The sequence below is a fragment of the Acipenser ruthenus genome, chromosome 34 (genome assembly GCF_902713425.1).
Source record: "Acipenser ruthenus chromosome 34, fAciRut3.2 maternal haplotype, whole genome shotgun sequence".
Lineage (NCBI taxonomy): Eukaryota > Metazoa > Chordata > Actinopteri > Acipenseriformes > Acipenseridae > Acipenser > Acipenser ruthenus.
The window spans coordinates 3183779-3207384 of NC_081222.1; the positions used below are offsets into that span (position 1 = coordinate 3183779).

The 23606-nt window shown below is 43.7% G+C and overlaps 1 protein-coding gene across 2 annotated transcripts in view; it reads left to right on the forward strand.

The window, feature by feature from the left end:
- LOC117968259 (KN motif and ankyrin repeat domain-containing protein 2-like) overlaps positions 1-23606 on the forward strand; it is a 68892-nt gene that overhangs the window by 40198 nt on the left and 5088 nt on the right. The window contains exons 1-11 of one of the 2 annotated variants that reach the window (XM_059007017.1): positions 6314-6590; positions 12379-12480; positions 13076-14875; positions 15339-15578; positions 15756-15864; positions 16334-16663; positions 17591-17678; positions 18345-18564; positions 20160-20302; positions 21059-21259; positions 22146-22244. In XM_059007017.1, the coding sequence (XP_058863000.1) occupies positions 12444-12480; positions 13076-14875; positions 15339-15578; positions 15756-15864; positions 16334-16663; positions 17591-17678; positions 18345-18564; positions 20160-20302; positions 21059-21259; positions 22146-22244 (3267 nt within the window). In that variant the 5' untranslated portion in view covers positions 6314-6590; positions 12379-12443. Of the gene's footprint in view, positions 1-6313; positions 6591-12378; positions 12481-13075; positions 14876-15338; positions 15579-15755; positions 15865-16333; positions 16664-17590; positions 17679-18344; positions 18565-20159; positions 20303-21058; positions 21260-22145; positions 22245-23606 lie in introns of those variants that run through there. The other variant, XM_034915884.2, reaches the window with a different exon arrangement.

The window sequence follows — 23606 nt, forward strand, 5'->3', positions numbered from 1 at the left end:
CTTCATGATCTGGCTTGATCCTAACATAAAACGTATTTATTGCTGTGGTTATGGGGACCGTTACACAGCGCAACGTCTGTCTCAACAGAAGGCTGTGTGGTCCAGTGGTTAAAAGAAAAGGGCTTGTAACCAGGAGGTCCCCAGTTCAAATCCCACCTCAGCCACTGACTCATTGTGTGACCCTGAGCAAATCACTTAACCTCCTTGTGCTCAGTCTTTCGGGTTAGACGTAGTTGTAAGTGACTCTGCAGCTGATGCATAGTTCACACACCCTAGTCTCTGTAAGTCGCCTTGGGTAAAGGTGTCTGCTAAATAAACAAATAATAACAACCACATGGGGGAAACACTATACCTTTAAAAGCAGATTTATTTTACTTGTGAAGATTATATTTTTTTTTAAACTCTGTAGCCGCTGGAGCGTGCTAGCGCTCTTTTCCATCCCACTCCTAATGGCACTCAGACCACCCCTGGGCGCTTCCGTTCTGCCACTCTCATTATCTCGGTCGATCGATCAGCCTTCTAGCTTGCCTGCACCCCGGTGAGCCGATGGCGTATCATTAAACAAATGCATGCAGTGTCCGAGGGCTGTACTCAGATCTCTTTATTTAAGAGCATCGGGGGCAGCTTGTGATTCCCTGATAAGGGTTAAGTCAGGCCAGCTTGGACCAAACTGGGTGCACAATGGTTTCATGAGCATTGTAGTGCATGCAGACATAGTCTCTCATAAGTGGCACCGACGCCTGATAAAGCAATGCGATGCGAAACTCAGTAGACTAATCACACTCTACAACGTCAAAGCAGCAGCAGCAACTAAGTAATGCTGGTGTGTGTTTAAAGTGTCCACTAGCAGGGAGCTAGCAATGCCAGCATTTCAGTTGTATGCAGCTGTTTGAATTGAATGGAAAGTAATTGTGAAGGGTGCGGTTTCAGATGGAGGGAAGTTGCGCTTATTGCAATGCATTTACATATAATAAATTACATTTTAGAACATCATTTCAAAATTCCAATTGGTTTTAAAATATAGAGCGTTTTACAGAACTGTATACATAAATAGGTGGCAACTAGTCGACTATTTCTCCCTTGACTGTTTGGCCTGAAATCTACAGCGACGACTCCATTCACTTCGCAAAAGCGAACAGAATGCAAAACTTTTGGCCATATTTGTATATTTACACTATCGTAGGACAGTATTATTCAATTGCTGAAACATTTTTTGGCACCCCCCATTATTAGGTGCTCTAGGCAGCCTTCCTATGTTGCTTACCCCTAACGCCGGTCTAGTCTGGCGACAAGTAATCATTCTACTCCTACCATCCACACCAGCTCATACATTAATAACCTGCCTAACCTGGACTAGTTGACAGTGACCCTGTCTTCCTGAGGGTCTGCGTTGAGTAATATAGAGTGAAGCAGCCTCACAGACACACCGAGAGACACACAGAGAGATATAAACAGGAGGTCGTGGCTCGATCACCTCCAAGCACTTAATGGTCTTTGCTGTGCCCTGTGTTCAGTGTTCGGAAGCTTGCTTTGGAGTGTAATAAAATAATACTGTGCATTATAACAGCAGTTGCTTTTCAAATCTGGAGAGCGGGAATCGAATCGAAGTGAAATGCGTTCCAGTAGGTGCTCTTGGCATCCATTCAGCACTATGCATTGCTATAGAACACGTATGGCTGGTTTTACATACCCTGATTAGCAATAGTCTTAGACTTCCTTTAGGTAGCATTAGGTAGTCTGTGATTGGAGCCAATCAGGGTCTGTGAAAGCAGTCGTCAGTGGCAAAATATAACTAGGAAAATATTATTTACAAATGTGTCTGGAGTTCTGTCTCGGTGTAAACTTCTTCTTCGCCCCCACAGAGAAATGCTCGGGGAAGCTCACACATATGATTGTCCTAGCCCTGTTTTATGTTTTATGAATAGAGGAATATTCTCTCTCTCTCTCTCTCTCTCTCTCTCTCTCTCTCTCTCTCTCTCTCTCTCTCTCTCTCTCTCTCTCTCTCTCTCTCTCTCTCTTCCATCTTTTCAGGACTTTTCACCAAAATGAAAAATCACAAAATACTTAATTACAATGTTATTATACATAGTTACAATATACTTAATGTGTATTTTTTTGCATGATATAACCCTAACCCAGACTCTAATCCTAACCCTAACTCTAATTCTAAGCCTAACCCTTTTCTGATACAATTGTATGCTTACATACTGTATATCGTGCAAAAATATTGACACATTAAGTACATTGCTACTAGGCATAATAACATTGTAATAACATGCACATATACATGTATTTACTAAGTAACTACTATGTAAATATACAGTAATTAGAGACACTTCATGGAAAGTGTTACCAATCATATTTCCTAGAAAATATCTCTTCACACTAGATCTGCCATGCCTTAAAACAACAGCCTTGAGCACTGTGTAATAGGAGCTCTCCAACCACACTGGTAGGTAGACAGTGATGTGGTTAAAGGACTTACTATGACTCATAGGCACACACACACGCAAATTAATACATCTTTCCTACTTTCCTTGGGCGCTAGTTAGAAAAGACTGCTGAGTGAAATTTGGGTCATTCTCCTTGGCGAGTGTGTTCCAAGTTGGCATGAAGTCTTGGCACACTTCACTAATGCCCTTCAGAGGTCCACGGTGGGTTTTGTTTTGCGCATTTAAGTGTTTATTGTTGCCAACGTTTCGAAATCTATTTTCCTACCACTCGTAAAGAAAAAAATAGAAACACCTGCCATAGCACTGTCAATGGGGGCCAGAGCCGCCTTGGGCAACACTGTAGAGGTCATTTATAACCTGCTACTTCTGTAGGTAGTTGTTTTGTCTCATAGAGTACATAGAGGATGTGGCAATTTTAGGGGCTGGAGAAAGGGAGAAAGAAGATTCTGGATGACAAGATGGAATGCTAAGAACGTGCATGTCAAATTCGTTTTAATTTACTGTATATAGAGGATAGTGCATGATTGTGGTATACGGTTTTTATTTACCGCAGGAGGATGTCCCAGTGAATCACACGCAGCTAGATCAGTAGCTGGCATTTCTTGACTAAACTCTCAAGGATGTCGGGATCCACCACTAAACAACAGTAGAAATTAGAAGTGATAAAGTTGTTATAAAACACTATCAGTGGCAGTATTGTTTGAACTACCGAAGCACACCTTCGTCCTGGATTTCAGAAGCACACCACCAGATTGGAATGTAAGGAAAGACGTATTGGAAACTCATCCCAGTAAGCATGTTATTCCATTCATGTTAACAAAAATCAGTTCAGCCCTTACGAAAGTTTACCACAATACATTTGCACAGTAATTGAGCTGTTTTCCAATGGTTTTCCCATGCTATGCAATTACCATGTTTGTTTCCCCCAATTATTTTACTGTGGTAAGCTTCTCTAAAGGCGAGAATAGGGGACTCTAAGCTGTGGCACTAGAATCCAATGCAGGGATGAATATTGCGGTGACACAAATACAAGACGCTTCTTTCAAAGTTCAGAAACGTGTTAAAAATGAAGGTTCCACTATGCAATGATTAGGGGAGCAGTGACTCTGGTACTAAAGCCATCGAGAGCCAGGGAATGGATTTCAAAAGTTTCTTTAAGGAGATTTTAGGCAACCCTTTTATTAGGCTGGCAAATAAGGAAAAAATGACCAATAGCTTGAACAATTTAAGACTGAAGCTTTAAAAAAACAGGAAATGGGAGTTTAATTCTAATTTTAATTTTAATTGTATCTATTTTTATATTTATATACCGTAATAATAAAAATAATCCCGGAGCCAAAATCTTGACTCCTACTTTTATTTTTTACAGCATATAAAAATGAAACATATTTTTCTGTTGACGTTTATTACTTGCGTACAAGTTTGGGGATTTTGTGGTCTCCAAAAAGCAATAAAAAAGAAGAAATCTGTACCTTGTCTGTTTATTGAACAGTTTGGCCAATGCAGCTCATTCCAGTTGTTGTCTGGGGCTTTATTTTGTCTTCAAATTATTTATTATTTCTTAGCAGACACCCTTATCCAGGGCAACTTACAATCATTAGAAGATATCACATTATTTTTACATACAATTACCCATTTATACAGTTGGGTTTTTACTAGAGCAATCTAGGTAAGTACCTTGCTGAAGGGTACAGCAGCAGTGTCCCCCCACCTGGGATTGAACCCACGACCCTCCAGTCAAGAGTCCAGAGCCCTAACCACTATTCAAATGACGAACCCACAGTGAAGAGCAGTTTCCATTGATGTTCCACACTTTTCAACATGTGTATGATTAAACACATACAGGACTGGGAAGCTCTTAACCAGAGAAGCCATTTCAAGAAGCCGGCCATCACTTCTTATAAACTACAGCAACATGTATTGGTGTGTACGACTGCACTGTATCTGTACAGCCTTTCATTGTGTAAGGAAAAAAAACTGAAGAAATATTCAATATGAAATAAACTGGCCCATCTACACTTCCACAGCTCTGGCCAAAAGTTTAGCATCACCTAGAATTTTAGGATTGAAAAATAAATGATCATAATTTAGATCTTTTATTTAACACATCATGTAATCAAAGAAACTACACAATGATATCGCAAAAGCCTACCGGAAGCCATAATAGGAGTACAGTATTTCATGTTAGATTTCGAAATGTCACGTTTTTCAAATTGTCAGTTTTTCGTTAAGTATATGGAAAGCTACAAAGCAGTGTGTAATTCAGTATGTTAATGAAACATTATTCAGCAGGTTTCATTCGACCATTATGAAGCAAAATGTGTTCATTCTATAGGGTGATGCTAAACTTTAGGCCATAGCTGTACATTTACTACTCTGTAAACACTAAGGCAATATATTTGACAACGGTAAACAGTTAATAGGCAAAATTATACATGTTTAACACTGATCTAAATAGCACCGGACTTTAACTCCATATTAATCCAGGAGAGTTTGCCCCTTCGGGTGATTTATAGACCCACTTATAAACTACAGCTGTGGCCAAAAGTTTTGCAATCACCCTATAGAATTAACACATTTTGCTTAATAAAGTCGAATGAAACCTGCTGAATAATGTTACGTTAACATATTGAATTACACACCGCTTTGTAGTTTTCCACATACTTTTTTTTTTTTTTTAAATTTAGTCGTCGCCAATTATTTTTACCCCGGTTTTCACCCCAATTTAGCATGCCCAATTATTATCTGTATCCCCGGCTCACCGCTCGCAACCCCCCCGCCGACTCAGGAAACGGAGGCTGAAACACGCGTCCTCCGAAACGTGCTCCTTCCAAGCCGTCATTTTTCGCACTGCAAATCCACAGCAATGCTACCAGACCTATAGTGCCGGAGGACAACACAGATCTGGCGGCTCCGCTGCAGAGCCACAGGCGCCCTATCGGCCACGGGTCGCTGATGCGCGGTGAGCCGTGGATTCCCCTGCCGACCTAAGCCCTCCCTACCCGGGCAGCGCTCAGCCAATTGTGCGCCGCCCCCTAGGAACTCTCGGTCACGGTCAGCTGTGACATAGCCTGGATTCGAACCTGCGATCTCCAGGCTATAGGGCACATCCTGCGAGGAGCGTCTTTACTGGATGCGCCACTCGGGAGCCCCCCGTTTTCCACATACTTAACGAAAAACTGAAAAATTGAAAAATTTGACATTTCAAAATCTAACATGAAATACTGTACTACTATCATGGCTTCCAGTAGACTTTTACAATATCATTTAGTAGTTTCATTGCTTAAATGATTATAAAAACTCAAAATTATGTTCAGATAGTTGTTGTTTTTTTTTTAATTATGTCTCAGTCCTAAAATTCTAGGTAATGCAGTGAAAGGGAGTTCATTTTAGGCCGGCAGTATTAAGATCCAGCACCGTTTAGATCATTAAAATAGCGTTCATCGTTCCAAAAGATTCAGTATAAAGAGATTTAAGCCATTTCAGAACTAAAACAAGCAGGACCCCAAGAAGCCCTGTTCTTGTTGCTGTTTCTCCAGCAGGTTTCAGCTCCGGTGTTGCTGTGAGATGATGAAATAAGTCTTTCTTTCTCTAGAGTGTGCACTGCTGAACAAAACCAGAGCTTGTAGAAGCACTGAGATCTTCTCATTGAACCTCTAACAGCAGGGCTGATAAACAGAATCACATGACGCTGCAACTGAATGCTTTCTGGTGTGGAAATCTCAGTGTGAGGGAGAGGAGGAAAGAGAGGGAGGGGGAGAGAAAGGGGAGCTAGCAAGCAAGAGAGAGTGTGTGTGTGTTAGCAAGCTAGAGAGAGAGAGAGGGAGGGGAGAGAGAGGGAGGGGGTGAGAGAGAAAGAGAGCGTTAGCAACCTAGAGAGAGATTTGAGATCATTTTATTCCTCATTTTCAGCTCACAGGGGCAAAGATTTTCATAAATAATGTAACCACGGTAACTCGCTTCAGAAATCGGCTTCATCATTTTTCCACCAGCGACAGACCATCACAGACCCAGAGGAGTTCAGAGACTGCCGATTGGGTTTCCAGATGAACAAAGTAAATACCTTCATTAATTTAAGAGAACAATGGTGAGACCGGCAGAGGGTAGCTAAACACTGTAGACAGCTGCCAAATGAAGGTAAGGTCTTTGTGGTCTGGGGTTGTCATATTGTACAACGCTGTACTGGCTTTGTGTTTTGTTTCTGCTTAATCGTTTTAGTTTTGATTTAATTATTTTAGTTTTTAGTGTGATATATATATATATATGTTGGTGCATGTCAATGATCCCAGACAGAAAAGCAGACAGAGAAAGGAAGAAAGACAACTGGTGTCTTTCTCCACAGAGCAGGCATGCTGCAGTATAGCACAGGTAGAGCACAGACAGAGACAATGTAGCATTTCCCATTGTTAGCATGTTGGCCCCTCTTTGTTGTACAGTGTGACTGCCAGTGTCAGCAGTTGTTCTACATGGCAGTGCAATTTAGTGCTTCACATTGCAGTCCTGTGCGAATTGCATTTGGTACACCAAGCTCGTTTCACTTGTGTCAGATTTGAACCCTGGTCCCCAGAGATGAAGGGCAAGAGCGTTAACCCACTATGCAAATACATTATATTATAGTTGTTTGGCTTCCTGTGCTGTAGTTGAGTTAGATGTCAAGATGTGTGCATTCCCCCCCCCCTATAGAACTAAAAGGTTTTGCGTGAAATTTCTGTCCCCTTGCGGCTACGTTGCTGCTAATGACCTCCCTCATTTCAACTGCTGTTGCATGGTGAGGGAGGAAGCATCGTCACACTTGTGCTCCAGACTGTCATTTAGAATTGGCAAACAAAAGCCGAGGGAACGTTGCCTGGTACAGTACAAGAGTGAGCCATCCCACAAACGATCTTCCAAGGCCATTCAGCATTGGGGCTACATTGGCAATGCAATGACCGTTTTAAGACTCAGTGATCGCACCTAGACAGGCAACTTGTATGCATTTAAGTGGCGGACCAACGCTTTCTAGGCATGGCGGTCTTGTCAAGGAGTCTGCTGGGACCACCAACCCATTTCACTTGCCCCACTCGAACCCAGACCTCCGAAGATGAAAGGCTAGTGGGTTGACCCACTGCACCATCTAGCCCCCTTCTCTTTCTCGTAGCAACTGAGCTGTCAAACTTCAAACCACACTTTCAGACAAACTCTCAAAGCAGCGTGTAGGATCATTTAATCCAATCCACAGACCACTGTCAAGCCAAAGACATCTGGCCTCATATCCCGAGAACAGAGATCTGATAGCCCTGCACGCCACAAACTGCACCAGGGATAATCACATCTGTGCTGTCGGAGTGATTGCCACTTAAGCAGCATCTACCAAGACCGTGATTAGATCTGCCTTAATCCGTTACCGGTTTCGAAGGAGGATCCAACAGCTGGATTTAAAAAATACTGCTTCTCCATTGCAGTGCTGAAAAGAAACATGGTAACAGGATGAAATGTTGATGTTTTTTACATTTTATAAAATGTTGTTATACGATTGACTGCGATATATTTTAGGATTGTGCCTGACTAGGAGTGCTACAGTAGAGGAGAGCTATAGGATTTTCTTGCAGTTCACATGTACGCAAAATGTTTCCACATGTCAAAAGCAAAGAATGCCAATGCAAGGAAAATCTGAGATTCAGGGTCAGCTTATCCCTTCTGATCATCAGCAGAGAATCCAGGAAATGCCTCATTAGAACCGCCAAGACACTGCTGGAGAATGAGGTTCGCTGTTAACCCCTTACTGCCCTGCGGGGTATCTTTGCAGCTGCATTTACTCACCCTGAACCCCTTACATTGAGGGGTCTGGCATTGAGGGGTGTGGCACCAAAAAAGAAAATAAAACGTCCACCGATCTGCAAAGCATGACCAGTGGAAAATTCGAGCCACACTGACTTGTCAGACAGGTCAGAAGCACAATGCTAGAGAAGGCACCGTAAACAAGCAAATCAAATTATTTTCAATAAAAGGGCATTACACCAATGTTCAATTAATGTATTCCAATTATGCTAAACTTGTATTCAATTCCTAATGATATTCAATTGCATAGCAGTGGTTCTGGAAGGGTAGTGCAATGCAAGGGGTTGACCAGGGACACTCAAACAGTTTCTCATTGTTTAGACTGGCTTTTATCCTACCAGGGCTGTTTCAGCTGGGAATAATATTTTTCTTATGAGTCTTTTGCAGGCTTAGAAGCTCCATCTGGTCAGAATAGATGTGGATGCACACTCACACTCACTCACACACAGGCACAGACACACACAAAGGGGTCCACTTTTCTACAGAAGTAAGGGCATTGCATTGACTCCCACTATACTATAACTCCATGATGAGGTAGAGGAGAAACACTTTATAGTTTTTTTTTATCTTAATGAATAATGAAAGCAGCTTTTTTAAGCGAAGTGCTCAATACAAGTTAAGACCGTGATTTTTATCCTCAGCATGTTGATGTATATACAGCTAAAATCTCCTTATTTCTAAAGCAGAGTGATTGATGCACACTCACACACATTAACGCAGACACACATACAGTACAACAAAATTACTTTGCCAGAAGCACTGGAGTTATGAAGCCAAGGAGCCTCTCAAGGCAACTTAAGCCCTTTCGATGCAGTCATCACCGCATCAGCATGCTTTAAACTCTAGATGACCACAAACAGTTTTTTTTATATATATATTCTTTTTATCATATGTTTTTCTCCTTGTGGCAGAAGAAACATTATAGAAGCTCTGGTTTAAAGATCATTTAGTTTGTAAAAAAAAATAAAATCTGTTTCTGCCGCGGTACACCAGTATTTAGACATGCTGCAGTCACTTTGTAGTAGTACTGCATTATATGCAGTGCAGAACATTTAGAAGTAGCTCATTCAAAATCCATTTTACTGCAGTCTATTGTAGTAATGGTACGTAATAAAGGTATCAAATCTAAAACAGTTAGAACTCCCCTAACACAAGCTGCTCAATACTGATTCCCTTACTATCGGATGGTACTAGCCCAGTTAATCCCATTTTGAGGTTGTGCTCAGTCTAAGTGCATATAAATTGCCAGTGACTAGACTAATTATTGGATACGGCTAATCAGATAAGTGGCGAAGATAAAAACGTTTAGCGATGGAATGTCGGTATGCAGTAACACGCAAGTTGCTCTGGGGCTGCGATGTGGAAGGCAGTGGGTTTGAGTAGCTCAGTGGTTAGAGTGCTGGGCTGCAGTGTGGAAGGCAGTGGGTTTCAGTAGCTCAGTGGTTAGAGTGTTGGGCTGCAGTGTGGAAGGCAGTGGGTTTCAGTAGCTCAGTGGTTAGAGTGCTGGGCTGCAGTGTGGAAGGCAGTGGGTTTCAGTAGCTCAGTGGTTAGAGTGTTGGGCTGCAGTGTGGAAGGCAGTGAATTTGAGTAGCTCAGTAGTTAAGGTGCTTTTCAGATTGAGGGAATGTTGTTGCAATACTGTAGTATTGTTTTTTCTTTATACAGTAGGTTAAGAGGTCAACACACAGCACTCTCTCACCCAGTAAAGTAAGACAGCGCTCTCCCCAAACTGTTTTTTGAAAATAACATATCGCAAACAGAAAGGAATCTTATTGCCTAATTCATCGTGTATGTCTGAGAGCGAGTGTGTTTAATAACTTGTGTTATCTGAGCTATTTCAAATGCTACGATTAGATTTCTGTGCCTCTGCTGCCAAGGGTACTCTGGTGAGGTACATAACAGTACATGCACTTAACACACAGTCGCTATTAGGAAAAACTAAGCCAGTCTCACCAGGAGCAAATGATGTGTCAAGATGGATCTGAGCCAGGGAATTGCACTATATTAGGACCTAGAGCAGTTAGCTGTTGTTGTTTAGCTGTAAAATGAGCAGAGCAGATTTGAAAGGGCAGTTGTTGATCCTTAACTTGTAACTCTGCGTAGCAGACAATGCAAGGCAGACAACAGAACTGCAGAAATCATGGTGTTTAACGGACTTACAGTATTTTATTTATTTATTTCTTAGCAGATGTTATATCTTGTAACAACTTACAATTGTTACAAGATATCACATTAGATATCACATTATTGTTACATGCAATTACCCATTTATATAGTTGGGTTTTTACTGGAGCAATCTAGGTAAAGTACCTTGCTCAAGGGTAGAGCAGCAGTGTCCCCAACCTGGGATTGAACCAACGACCCTCTGGTCAAGAGTCTAGAGCCCTAACCACTACTCCACACTACAGCTCTGGCCAGAAGTTTTGCATCACCCTACAGAATGAACACATTATGCTTCATAAAGTCGAATGAAACCTGCTGAATAATGTTACGTTAACATATTGAATTACACACCACTTTGCAGTTTTCCATATACTTCCATAAAATTGACAAATGTGATACTTCAAAATCTAACTGTTATGGCTTCCGGTAGACTTTTTGCAATATCATTGTAGTAGTTTCTTTGATTACATGATGTTAAATAAAAGATCAAAATTATATTCATATAGTTTTTTTTCAATCCTAAAATTCTAGGTGATGCAAAGCTTTTGGCCATAGCTGTAGTATTGCCTGCTGTGTGCTCAGCAAGTTCCATGGACGGGGCAATAGAACCATAGGAGGCTGTGTGGTCCAGTGGTTAAAGAAAAGGGCTTGTAACCAGGAGGTCCCCGGTTCAAATCCCAACTCAGCCACTGACTCACTGTGTGACTCACTTAACCTCCTTGTGCTCCGTCTTTCGGGTGAGACGTAATTGTAAGTGACTCTGCAGCTGATGCATAGTTCACACACCCTAGTCTCTGTGAGTCGCCTTGGATAAAGGAGTCTGCTAAATAAACAAATAATAATAATAGGAACGGAACTGAGAACCCCCTTGATCTATATCTGCAGAGCTACACAAAATTAAAGCAGTTGCTTCCCAATCAGCCAGGCTCCTGGTGTACCAAAGCCAGCATGAGTACCCCAAGCTGATACCTGGGACCCAGGACATAAGCAGGATCACCAGTGTTGTTTCTGTGCACAAGTGCAGCTTCAGGATTGATCGTAACAAGCTTGCTGCGTGTGTGGAACTGCATGCTGTAGTTTTTCAACATCTTCTTCACGTTGATCAGGCTCTGCTGGAGTATAGGAGTAAAGACACCGGTCCTTGTTGTTTGCTGTAATGATAAAGCATGGCTTATTTAATCTAGTAAGGTTAATATACAGTGATATAACAGCACTATCTGAAACTCTTTACTCCCAGAACTACATTTCCCATCATCCTCCTGCTCACATATGTAACTGAGATGGATTTACCAGTGAGCAGGAGGATGATGGGAAATGTAGTTCTGAGGGCCATGCGGGTACATGGGAAGCCATCTTGAGACAGGGAATGCAAATTAAAAGTTAAAAAAGTGGTCAAAATGTAAAAAAACAAACAAAAAACAATTAAAACAAAGCACACACCTTACGTAAACAGTTGTAGCAACACATGGGAGCATGTAACACAATGAAATAAAAAGGTTCTTATGTGCCCTTTAGATGAAGAGACCTTACAACACTGCTTAATAAAGTGTGGAATTCAGACCAGAATTCACAAAGATTTTACACATGCGTTATTTTAAAGAAGGCTTATTTCAAAGTTTGTTTTCGTTAGTTAAAAAATGCTAATTGATGATTTTTTTATTTTTTTTTGGTATGCTTTTAACTCTGCAATTCTTTAACCCATTCAGTGCCCTCATTTTGAGGACAGGCTACTTCGTAATTTTATGGAGCGTTTTTTAACTGGCATCTACCTGTTGTTTAAATTCTCACTTTAACTATACAGTATTGTTATGATAACATACTCTAATTCTGTCAGCCGCAAAAGTGATGTATCAGATTACATAAATACAGCTTGTGTTGTGATTTTTGCAATGAAAGTGAATTTGGTTCTTCATACTGTGCTAACGTGGCTCTTATTTATTTGCAGTTGGCAGCGTTTAGTCGACAAGTTTGTGATTCCTCGAGGCTGAATGAGTGACAGAGAAACTCACAATGGCTCAAGTTCTTCACATGGACCCTAACTTTCCAGGTATGAAAAAAAACTGCCTTACACAATTCCTATTGTGAAATAGAAAATGCGCCTTTGTAGCGTTTAATTACTTCATACTTTGTGCAATAAAGCACCGCGAAAGCATGGTAAAACATAGCTAAGCATTGTAAAGAACAGAGAGGTATGCTAAACTATTCTAAAAAGAATATTTAAAAAACAATGGGATACTGTAGGACAGAAAATAAGTCATTTGTATTACTCATGTTTCAAATGTGTGTCTACACCTTTAAATGAGAGGTCTGAATTAATGCACATTGGCATTTTACATTAATGTAGGGGGTACAGGAAGTGAGAATGAGAGAGAAACGTGGGGGGGACTTGTAAGCAAGACTATAAACAGCTGCACTATCTCTTTGATCTGTACATCTCCTAATCCTGTGTAGTCTCCCAATAAAGCCTTTTGAACCGATTTATTGTGTATCGACAATTAATTGAAGTCTTACAATACTATGGTTACTGCAAAATATAACCGTGCGAAAAAGCATGAGGGGAAACTGCTAAATTACCATGCAAATGTACTGTGGTAAACTCTTATATGGATGCCCTTTAAAATGTCTGCGTTTCTCATTGTCAGGGAAATGCAACCCGACCTCCCCCAGTGTCCTGCAAGGCAAGGACAAGGAGCTTCCCTACTCAGTGGAGACCCCGTACGGCTACCGGCTAGACCTGGATTTCCTCAAGTACGTCAATGACATCGAGAAAGGCAACACCATCAAGAAGGTGCCCATCCACCGCCGGCCACGCTACAGCTCCCTCCCGCGGGGCGCTGGATACACCGGCTCCTGGTGGACCTCCACAGAGTCCCTGTGCTCCAACGTCAGCATGGACAGCCGCCACTCCTCCTTCTCGTATTGCGCGCCAGGGTATCACGGCTCCTACAGGGCTGATACCCGACCCCCGTTCCTGGCTGGAGGCTTCAACGCCCGGGTGGAGAAGACCCTGCTGGATGCCCGCAAGAAGCTCGAGCAGAACCAGACAGACTCCGCAGGGAGGCAGCAGCCGTTCTCCAACTTGGGGAGCATGCAGAGCAGCGTGTCAGGGTCCGCCAGCTCCCTGGTGGGCTCCTCTCTGAACCAGTCCTACTCCAAGTCCCAGAACGGAACCCAGGGGGGCCAGTTCACTCCCATGAGCTCTGGGCTCTCCACTCCGGTCTCCCCCACTCCGGCTCACCTTCAGCACGTCAGGGAGCAGATGGCGGTGGCCCTGAGGAAGATCCGGGAGCTGGAGGAGCAGGTGAAGGTGATCCCCGTGCAGCAGGTGAAGATCTCCGTCCTCCAGGAGGAGAAAAGGCAGCTGAGCGTCCAGCTCAAGAGCCAGAAGTTCTTGGGGCACAGCATGAGTTTTGGGAAGCCCAGACCCAGGGGGGAGCTTTACATTGACATCCCGGAAGAGGACAGCCCTGGAGGAGGGGGCAAGGTCTTGTCACCAACATTTGCCGACACTTCACGCCAGGATTCCGGGTGCGAGATCGAGGATACGGTTATCGTGGGCGGCGCCAGGCAGCTGGGGCAGATGGGCGGCAGGAAGGAAGTGAGGTCGGTGGGCGTGGGAACGGAAGCAGTAGAAGAGGGAAGAGGATGTGCGAAGGATGGTGGAAGTTCGAAGGCGGTTGACGTGAGGCATGTAGGCATAGCGGTGAAGGAGCAGGACCTGGGGCTTTCCTCAGAGGCTACCCAAGCTCAGGTGGAGCAGCAGCGGCAGAACACTGAAGGCCTGAAGACCAAGATGATGGTTCTGGAGACCCAGCTGAGGAAGGCCCTGCAAGAGCTCAAGACTGCCCATCAAAGGCTGGAGCAGCAGGGCAAGGAGATGGCAGAGAGGGGCAAGGATGCCAAGCTGTCCATGGCCGACGCGGTTATCATGACCAGCGTTGGGTGGCAGGATCTTCAGGAGACCAGCAACAAGATAGGGCGCCCGGGGGAAGCTCCAGGACTCCAGACAGTGGTCTCCTTCAACCAGCAGCCCCAGAAGAAGGAACAGAGGACGGTGGGGATCCAGGTTTATACCCTGGAGCAGCCAACGGTGGTGGGACTGAGGAAGTGCCAAGAGGTGGCCCTCGCGGCGGATCAAGCAGCGTTTGCGCACAGGCCGATGAGAGCTGAAGCCCCAGCTGCCTGCAGTGTCCCGGACGTTGTTACGAGCGCGCCTCCCGGAGTTCTGGAAAGCGGGGCGCACAGCAGAGCCCAGGAGGAAGCCAGGTCGTCCGCGGGAGTGCCATACATTGTTTACAGGAGCAACGAGACCGTAGAGACCACCTTTCCCGTTCATGGACAGGCAGTCGCACTGACTGGGAGCCACCAGGTGAAGATCAGCCTGAGGAGCGGAGAGGGAGAGGGGGAGGCGAGGAGCACGGAGGGGACTGCAGGAGTACCAGGTACAAGTCCAGGGTTGTTGTATGGTGACCTTGAATATTCATCAGACAGCCCTGGTTTAGGTTATATTGCACTGGAGGATAGTTCAGTACAGATACAGCAACAAACAATACACAGCTAATCAGGAGGTTAGGAAAATATGTGAATCCTCTCAAAAGAGCAGGATTTAGATGAGGCTGCTGAACACAGTGCGGGCAATACTAATACATTATTGAGGACACTGTTAACTTTGCAGTAGTAAAACAAAAAAACGGCAACATTTACACTGCTCTAAGTTGAGTCAAAAATGTAGTAATACTTCATTATAGGTTTTAGGGAAAAATGCATTCTCTTTAGGAGGAACACAAATAGACTTAACTATGCTTCCAGACAACAGAATGAAACTGTTGTGTATTGCATTGTGTAAAGGAATACAGGTGGCACGCTGCAGTTCATGTAGGTTTTTTTCTCTGCTGGTTCCCTCAGACACGTCCCCTGAGCTGCCAATCGCCATCTGCTCCAGAGAGGTGCGCGAGGTCCTTCCGAAGTGTGAGGTGTCCTCCTCGGTGCCCGTCTCAAGCCCGGCAGTCGTCATGGAGACAGTCAGCGCCGTCCAGCTTGTATCCAATCAGCAAGCGCCTCTGTGTCAAAGGTTAAAGGAAGTCGAAGCGGAGAACGAAGCGCTCATGAATGCAGCGGCAGGGAGCGAGGAGGTGCAGGAGCCAGGTGCGAGAGACAAACTGTGGAATAATCCCTCAAGTCTGACTGTAGTTTGCCATGAATGAGGGGGAGGGCGGGTGGGGTGTCAGGGTACCCCGGGTATATTCACGAATATAAAAACGTCATTAAGTGCAGCAAAGCGACTATTCTTTTTTGATATAGGCTTTGCTCCTTCCCTTTCAGATTCTCCCCCGGCGAGTCTGAAATCGATCATGAAGAGGACAGACCAGCTCGGCCCCTCCGATTCCCCCACCACCAAGAAGAACCTGCAGTTTGTAGGAGTCAATGGAGGGTGCGACTCTTTTTTTCATATTTTTTTGGGCAATACCTGTGGATGAGGGCACTGTAAAAAGCAATAAAACAAATACAGCTGTGGCTTGTAAGTTTGATCAAATAACACTAACTATAAACAACAACGAAAACATATTTATTTGAGAACTGGTAAAAAAAAATGTGGATGTGTCACATTCAACTAATTGCTTCAACACCATCATCCATAATCCCTCCAGTAGAAGGGTGTGCTAACAAGGGACGAGCCTTGATGGGCTGAATGGCCTTTTCTCGTTCCCAAACTTTTCTTATGTTCTAACTATTGAACACTCAATAGTGCTGAGTTTAAAAATACCTGAAAGTTTCCTTTGGGTTTCTTGAGATAAGATTCTCAAAAACAAATCTAGGTTATTGAGAATATTGTGTGTATCTGGAGAATGTTACTGACATGCTTGTCGTATTTGTTTTTTGTTTTTTTTCTCTCTGGGCAGCTACGAGTCCACCTCCTCAGAGGAGTCCAGCTCAGAGTCCAGCTCGGAGGAGAACGTGAGCTCAGAGAGCGAGTACCATGAGGCCAACGAGCGACTCACTGAGGCTGGGACACAGGCGCAGGGGAGTAAGGACCAAACCATCCCCACACAGGACCACCCTGCCCCTGCGCCTGCCCCAGCCCCTGCGCCTGCCCCTGCCCCTGCCCAGGCAGTGTGCAAGGAAGAGTCTCCTCAGACCCTGCGAGAGAGTCAGACCACCCCCACGCCAGACAACCCCTCCCCACAGGAGAAGGAGGAGGAGAAGGGGAGGGAGGGGACAGAGGGCAGCAGGTACCGTGACTGCGTCTGTCTTATTGATTTATTTAATGGGAACGCTGGAACAGGGGCCAGTTCCCCTAATTTAAAAAACTTTCCCGCAGTAAAAACATAGCAACGTGTAATAGCAAATGCGTCATCTCTGTATTGAATTACTATTTTATTATTATTTGTTTATTTAGCAGACGCCTTTATCCAAGGCGACTTACAGAGACTAGGGTGTGTGAACTATGCATCAGCTGCAGAGTCACTTACAACTACGTCTCACCCGAAAGACGGAGCACAAGGAGGTGAAGTGATTTGCTCAGGGTCACACAATGAGTCAGTGGCTGAGGTGGGATTTGAACCGGGGACCTCCTGGTTACAAGCCCTTTTCTTTAACCACTGGACCACACAGCCTCCACAATTGTAATAATATTATTATATTATTACAATTGTGGGATTGTGCTCGTGGGCAAATCCACAGTTATGGCCAAAAGTTTTGCATCACCTAGAATTTTAGGAGTGAAACATTATTTAAAAAAAAAAAAAACTATATGAACATAATTGAGATATTTTATTTAACATCATGTAATCAAAGAAACTACACAATGAGATTGCAAAAGTCTATCAGAAGCCATAATACTATTTCATGTTAGAGTTCAAAATGTCACACTTTTCAATGTCAGTTTTCCGTTAAGTATATGGAAAACTACAAAGCGGTATGCAATTCAATATGTTAACATAACATTATTCAGCAGGTTTCATTCTACTTTATGAAGCAAAATCAGTTCGTTCTATAGGATGTTGCAAAACCTTTGGCCAGAGCTGTAGATTAAACTCGACAAAGAAATGCATATCCCAGTTTCCACAGCCGGTAGCTCTCGAGTAATCAGGGGTGTACCACATGGAAAAAGCTCAATAGAGAGTCGAATCTCATGTCTATCTGGGTTTGTTTTGCAGCGTTGAGCTGAGTGAGAGCCTGGTCACAGCCTGTACGGTCCTGCAGAAAGCTCTGGGGGAGCCTAATGCATTCAGCCACCAAGAACCGGTACACAGTTTATCTTGTTATTTCTATTTGTTTTGGTTTTTTTTTTCAATTATTAAGTGTTCAAAGTGTAGAATTTTGATAACCTTGTTTAAAATATGCAGGGGCAATGTAGGCATCAAGATTAGTGCTTACATATACATGTACCATTATTATTTATTATTTATTTATTTATTTATTTAGTGTTTTCCATAAACAATAAGATGCTGTACACATACAGTCTTGCAGTAATGTGTAAAGATGTCTGGCTTCCATTTCACTTACTGTTTCATGGCGTTTGCAATCAGGCTGAGCGGTTCCATCGCGGAATGCTATAGATAAAGTTACCCCAAGAAACAACTTCAAATTTAGCACAGAGAGAAAAACAAGAGGGCATAAGTGGAAGCTGAGTAACAGTGAGTTTAGAACAGAAGGTAGGAGGCATTGTGAGACCTTTCAGCTCTACCAGCCCCACCTCCTCTCTCTGCCTTTTAAAAACACAGAGTAGCTGGCACTTAGGATTCTCCAGGTAAGCACAAAACAAGTAAACGCTGATTTTGAGAAAGCTGTCAAACTAAACCTTGGAGAACCCGGAAGCACTTAGAATGATTGCAAACAGTGTAAATTAATAAGTGATTTGTAAAAAAAATTTAAAAGTGGTGACGTGCAATTCCCCCGCTCTGCCTGCAGAGGGCGGCCTACACCGCAGTGCTGCAGGAGTGGCTGCGTGTTTCCTGTCACAAGGCAGCCAATCCGGAAGTGGTTCGCCAGCACATGGCGGTGTTCAGGGCCCTGTCACCGCAGCTGCTGGCGTTTATCGTCAACATGGCCGATGGCAACGGCAACACAGCCCTCCACTACACCGTGTCACACTCCAACTTCCCTGTGGTCAAGCTGCTGCTGGACACAGGTAACCATCTGCGCCCGGCGCCCTTTTAGAAACCTGCAGAGCTTTCGTTCACTGGTCAGGAAGCTCAGTTAACACAGTAGATGACAGCCGAAGAAGGTTCCCTTCAAAGGCTTTTATCTAAGGTTTTAAAACCCGTGTTTCTGTCCTTTTTATTTTGTTTGTTTTACTCTAGTGCTGCATTAACCGATTATTCGATCATTCAGATTGAGCTCTTCACAGAAATCAGGGGCTGACAAGCAGGTGAGGGTCACTGGGGTCGACTGGGCTAGTTTACCTTTCAAGTGAAACGAGTGAAGAAACAGCTGCTGGGTTTGTGCTGATCGCTGCTTTTCTTAGACTCTGTGGAGCACAGCGATCCGCACAAACCCAAGCTGCTGTCTCTTCACTCTGAATGGTAATTTAGCCCGATCAACACCAGTGACCCTCCTGTGGAGCGATCAACCCAAATACTCATTTCACGCAGCACTGTTTTATCCTGTTATAAAATGATGTCTGAAAAATCAACTGATTACTGATGAAGACAATCCCAGCACAGCTTGTCCTGTGTACATCCTGTGTATAGAATATACAGCACAATTGTAATGCTAAAACATTTGCTTAATAGTAGGTCCTTGAGTACAAGATTCATTTTTGTGATTTATACAGTAAGAAAATACGTAATGTGTTCTGTAGGGTGTTGATTATTAATATTTTGCAGTTTGACCTTTTAAAAACAGGGGGTGCTAGAAAGGAACCACCTCTTCTTGTTCCAAACGTTTCTTGGGAAAGAATCCAACCAAAATTTTCAATTACCTTCAAAGCTGCTGTTTGAACAATGGGATTAAAACCGATTGCGCTACCATTGATTAGCTTCAGTGCCCAGTTTTAGAAAGAAAAAAAAAATTAGTTTTGAAAGATCTTTGAAGCGGACAATCCTGGACAGATTTCTTTGAAAAGAAGTACAGGGTATGAGGAGATTACAAAACCATTCACATAAACGGAAACTCCTACCTACCAAGCCATACCACTTTCATTCATACAGCGTCCTTCATGTACAAGCATCCCAAAGCACGTTACAAAAATACACAGCAAGCCAAAGGAGCTCCAAACTGTTTGCTAGAAAATCAAAGAGATGTGTTTTGAGCTTAGATTTAAAAATGCTGACAGACTCAGCATTCCGGAACAAAGATTTGGAGTTGAGTTCCACAGTGAAGGAGATCGAAAACTGAAAGCCTTTGAACCCGTAGGTTTTGAATCGGGTTCTTGGGATTACCAAGAGAGCTTCGTTTACTGATCTCAAAGTACGAGCCGGTTTACAGGGAACAAGTAACTCATGCAGACAGGCAGGGCCAGAACCACGAATAGCCTTGTAAGAGAGAAGCAGCGTTTTGAATGCAGTGCTCTAGCAGCTTCAAGGCAAGCCAACGTACCTCAGTTTAAAAGGCATGTCTCTCTCTCTCTCTCTCTCTCTCTCTCTCTCTCTCTCTCTCTCTCTCTCTCTCTCTCTCTCTCTCTCTCTCTCTCTCTCTCTCTCTCTCTCTCTCTCTCTCTCTCTCTCTCTCTCTCTCTCTCTCTCTCTCTCTCTCTCTCTCTCTCTCTCTCTCTCTCTCTCGCAGGTCTCTGTAACCCAGACAAGCAGAACAAGGCAGGCTACACTGCTATCATGCTGACTGCCCTGGCTGCCTTCCGCTCCGAGTGTGATCTGGAGACGGTCATGCAGCTCCTCAGGATGGGAGACGTCAACGCCAAGGCCAGCCAGGTGAGAGACAGACCAAGGAGGCAGGACAGGGGCAAGGGAAGAGGGTCTGCACTAGAAATGCAAAATCCAGGAGGAGAACTAATAAGAAACTAAAAGGGTTGATTTCATCATCCTGTACCCCCAGCTGTGCGTACAGGAAGAGCAAATCCTGATAACTCCTGATTTTTTCTTCCCCCCACAACATTTTTATCAGTACCAGGGAATCCCCAGGAATGGTAATAAGACTCCTATCGCATAGCAGTTTCACCCATTCCAGGTTTTACTATAAGCTTGATTAGCCACAGTGTGTATAGGTAACAAGCTCAGGTGTGTCACGATCATCACAATTGCGAATGGCAATCACATGGTTTAAATGTGCATTATTTAGGTAGGGTGGATAGCTTATAGAATAATATAATTATTCATGATCTGCTACATACCAGTCATTGTATGTCTTTTTCTTTTATGGAGCAGGAATCTACCAAGTCTCAAAAAAACATACTCAACATGCATATGAAATAGGAGCTCAAATGGCAGCCTAATGATACACACATGCATGGCATATCTATTGACTGCTTATTAACACTGATTAATTAAATTTATGCCACGCAAATACCCATTCCTGTACTTGGAAGAGTGACCATGTTCTGGTTCACCAACTTTGCCAAGCAGCACTCCCCAGTACACACCATCTTCTACCACCAGGGGAAGACAAAGCTTGGCTGTATTTGTCTGCTCCCTGATCTCTGCTAATCCAGCCCCCCTCTCTCTTTGCAGGCGGGACAGACAGCCCTGATGCTGGCGGTGAGTCACGGTCGGATCGATATGGTGCGCGCCCTGCTGGCGAGCGGAGCACACGTGAACCTGCAGGACCACGACGGCTCCACGGCGCTCATGTGCGCTTGTGAGCACGGACACGTGGACATCGTGAAGCAGCTGCTGGCAGTGCCGGGCTGTGACGCCACGCTCACGGATAACGTAAGTTGGTTCTCTGCCACGCCACGCCACGCCACGCAGATCTCAGAAAGATAAGCAGCTGCCCCAGGGTCAGGCCTGGTCAGCACTTCTTCTAGGATTGTGATCTGCTGGGATTATGATCGGCTCAATGTTTGTATTGTGATCGGCTCAATAACTCAATAAATACATAAGAACATAAGAACGTTTACAAACGAGGGGAGGCCATTCGGCCCATCTTGCTCGTTTGGTTGTTAGTAGCTTATTGATCCCAGAATCTCATCAAGCAGCTTCTTGAAGTATCCCAGGGAGTCAGCTTCAACAACATTACAGGGGAGTTGGTTCCAGACCTAAGACGTTTGGTCAAAGTCTGGTCAGCACTTCTTCTCTCAAGTGTGATTTGCTCAGATCTCAGAAAGCTAGTTGCAGCAGCAGCAGGGTCAGGTCTGGTTCTTGGATTGTGATCTGCTTCGATCGCAGAAAAGCTAAATAGTTTAACAGAGTGATTTCTGGTCAGTATTCTTAGGAGTGATCTGCTCAGATCTCAGAAAGCTAAGCAGCAGCAGGGTCAGGCCTGGTCAGTCTTTCTCCTTCTTTTTGGATCATGATTTGATGAGATCTAAGATAAGGTTGGTCAGGAAACCCTTTGGTTTATTCACAAAGTATTTATAATCACGCTAAGCTTGCACCACTTTTTTTTTGTAAAATGAAAAAACAAACTGATAAAAGATACCAAATTTGCAAGAAAAAAACTATTCTTAAATGAACCTGCCGAGTTATTTATTTGAAGCCTTTTAACAAATATACTTTTTTTTGCATGTTTTTCCCCTGCGTTTGAATTCCACAGTCTAGCAACCGTTTTAGACCGGAGTTCCTTACTCTCTCTCTCTCTCTCTCTCTGATCTCTCAGGATGGCAGCTCAGCCCTGTCCATCGCTCTGGAAGCCAGTCAGAATGACATCGCCGTCCTCCTCTATGCCCATCTCAACTTTGCCAAGCCCCCCTCCCCGGTACGTACCATCTTCCACCACCAGGGGGAGACAAAGCTCAATTCTGAGAACTTCCACCATCAGTAACAGCAGGGTCAAACGAGCTTACAAGAATTCCTCCATCACACAAAAAAAAGAGTTCTTCTTCTTCTCCTTGAAGAGCACAGACTTGCAGCAGCACATGGTTCCTGCTTGTACAGTAACATTCATGAAGTATCTCCGCTCCACCTCCTTTTAGCTAGTCATTAAAAATGCAGCTGGTTAATTGCCAGCTAAGTGTGAAATGCCTAGCCTTCCCCAGCTCCCAGTTGACCCTCTTGTCAGCTTGGATTTAGTACAGCTCTGACTTGGGTTGCCAGACATCCCGGAAAAATGGAGATGGATATAACTGTAGGCTCGGGGCACTTGCTTGTGGTGGCCGTGGTGGCTTAGCTGTGGTGGCCTAGCTGTGGTGGCCTATGCTCGCATGGGGTTGTGGTTCTCGATACACGTGACATTTGAGATGGAAATAAAATCAACACGATGTTGTTCAGACCAACTGGAGAAGGGTGATGAGTGCAGAAAGTTTAAATTCGTCCCGTGTGTTGAATAATGCACATTATTAATTAAGAAAATAGTTGTGAATGACTTTAAAGTCCTAATTTGAAAAATGTTTCATGTCAGGACAATCGTATATAAATCGTATTTTTATTCACGCACAGCCGAAAATATAATTTAGTAATACAAAATGAAACTAAATGTGTTTATAAAAATGAACAACAGCAAAACCGTGTGCGTCGTAGCATAGGCCACCACGAGCAAGGTCTCCGAGCCTCCAGTTATACACTCTTGGAAAAACTGGGGTTGTGCCAGTTTTCAGCCTTAATTTTTTTTGTCCCGGTCGAAAACAGTACATTTGTTAGATCGTCCTGATTCTTTTTTTGTTTGTTTGTTTGTTTGTTTGTTTGTTTTTGTTGTTTAAAGTACAAAACCGTAGCCGTGCGCTCAGCAAGTTAACAGCAGAGTCATTCATTAGGTTGTGTAATCTCCATTCAAAAATAAATGAAACAATCCTATGGGCTAGTTGTTCAATAATTCAGATTGTGTGTTTAATAGTCCCAATTGTCTTTTTGTTTATTTAACATGTTTTGGACAGATGACAGTAGAGTGAAAACAGTGAATTGTTATGATCTGCAATAAACCGATGTTTTAACTTTTCAATTAAAGTCGTGTTATTATACATACAGTCCTTTTAATTGCTTCAGAGTTGCTACAGTGTAAATTAATTGAAGAAAAAAAATGTCCCGGTTTTTCACTCTGGAAATCTAGTAACCCTAGCTGTGATATTTTGGGGGTGGGGGGTATATGTTACTGTGTTATTAACCCCCCTATTTTGTTTTTCAG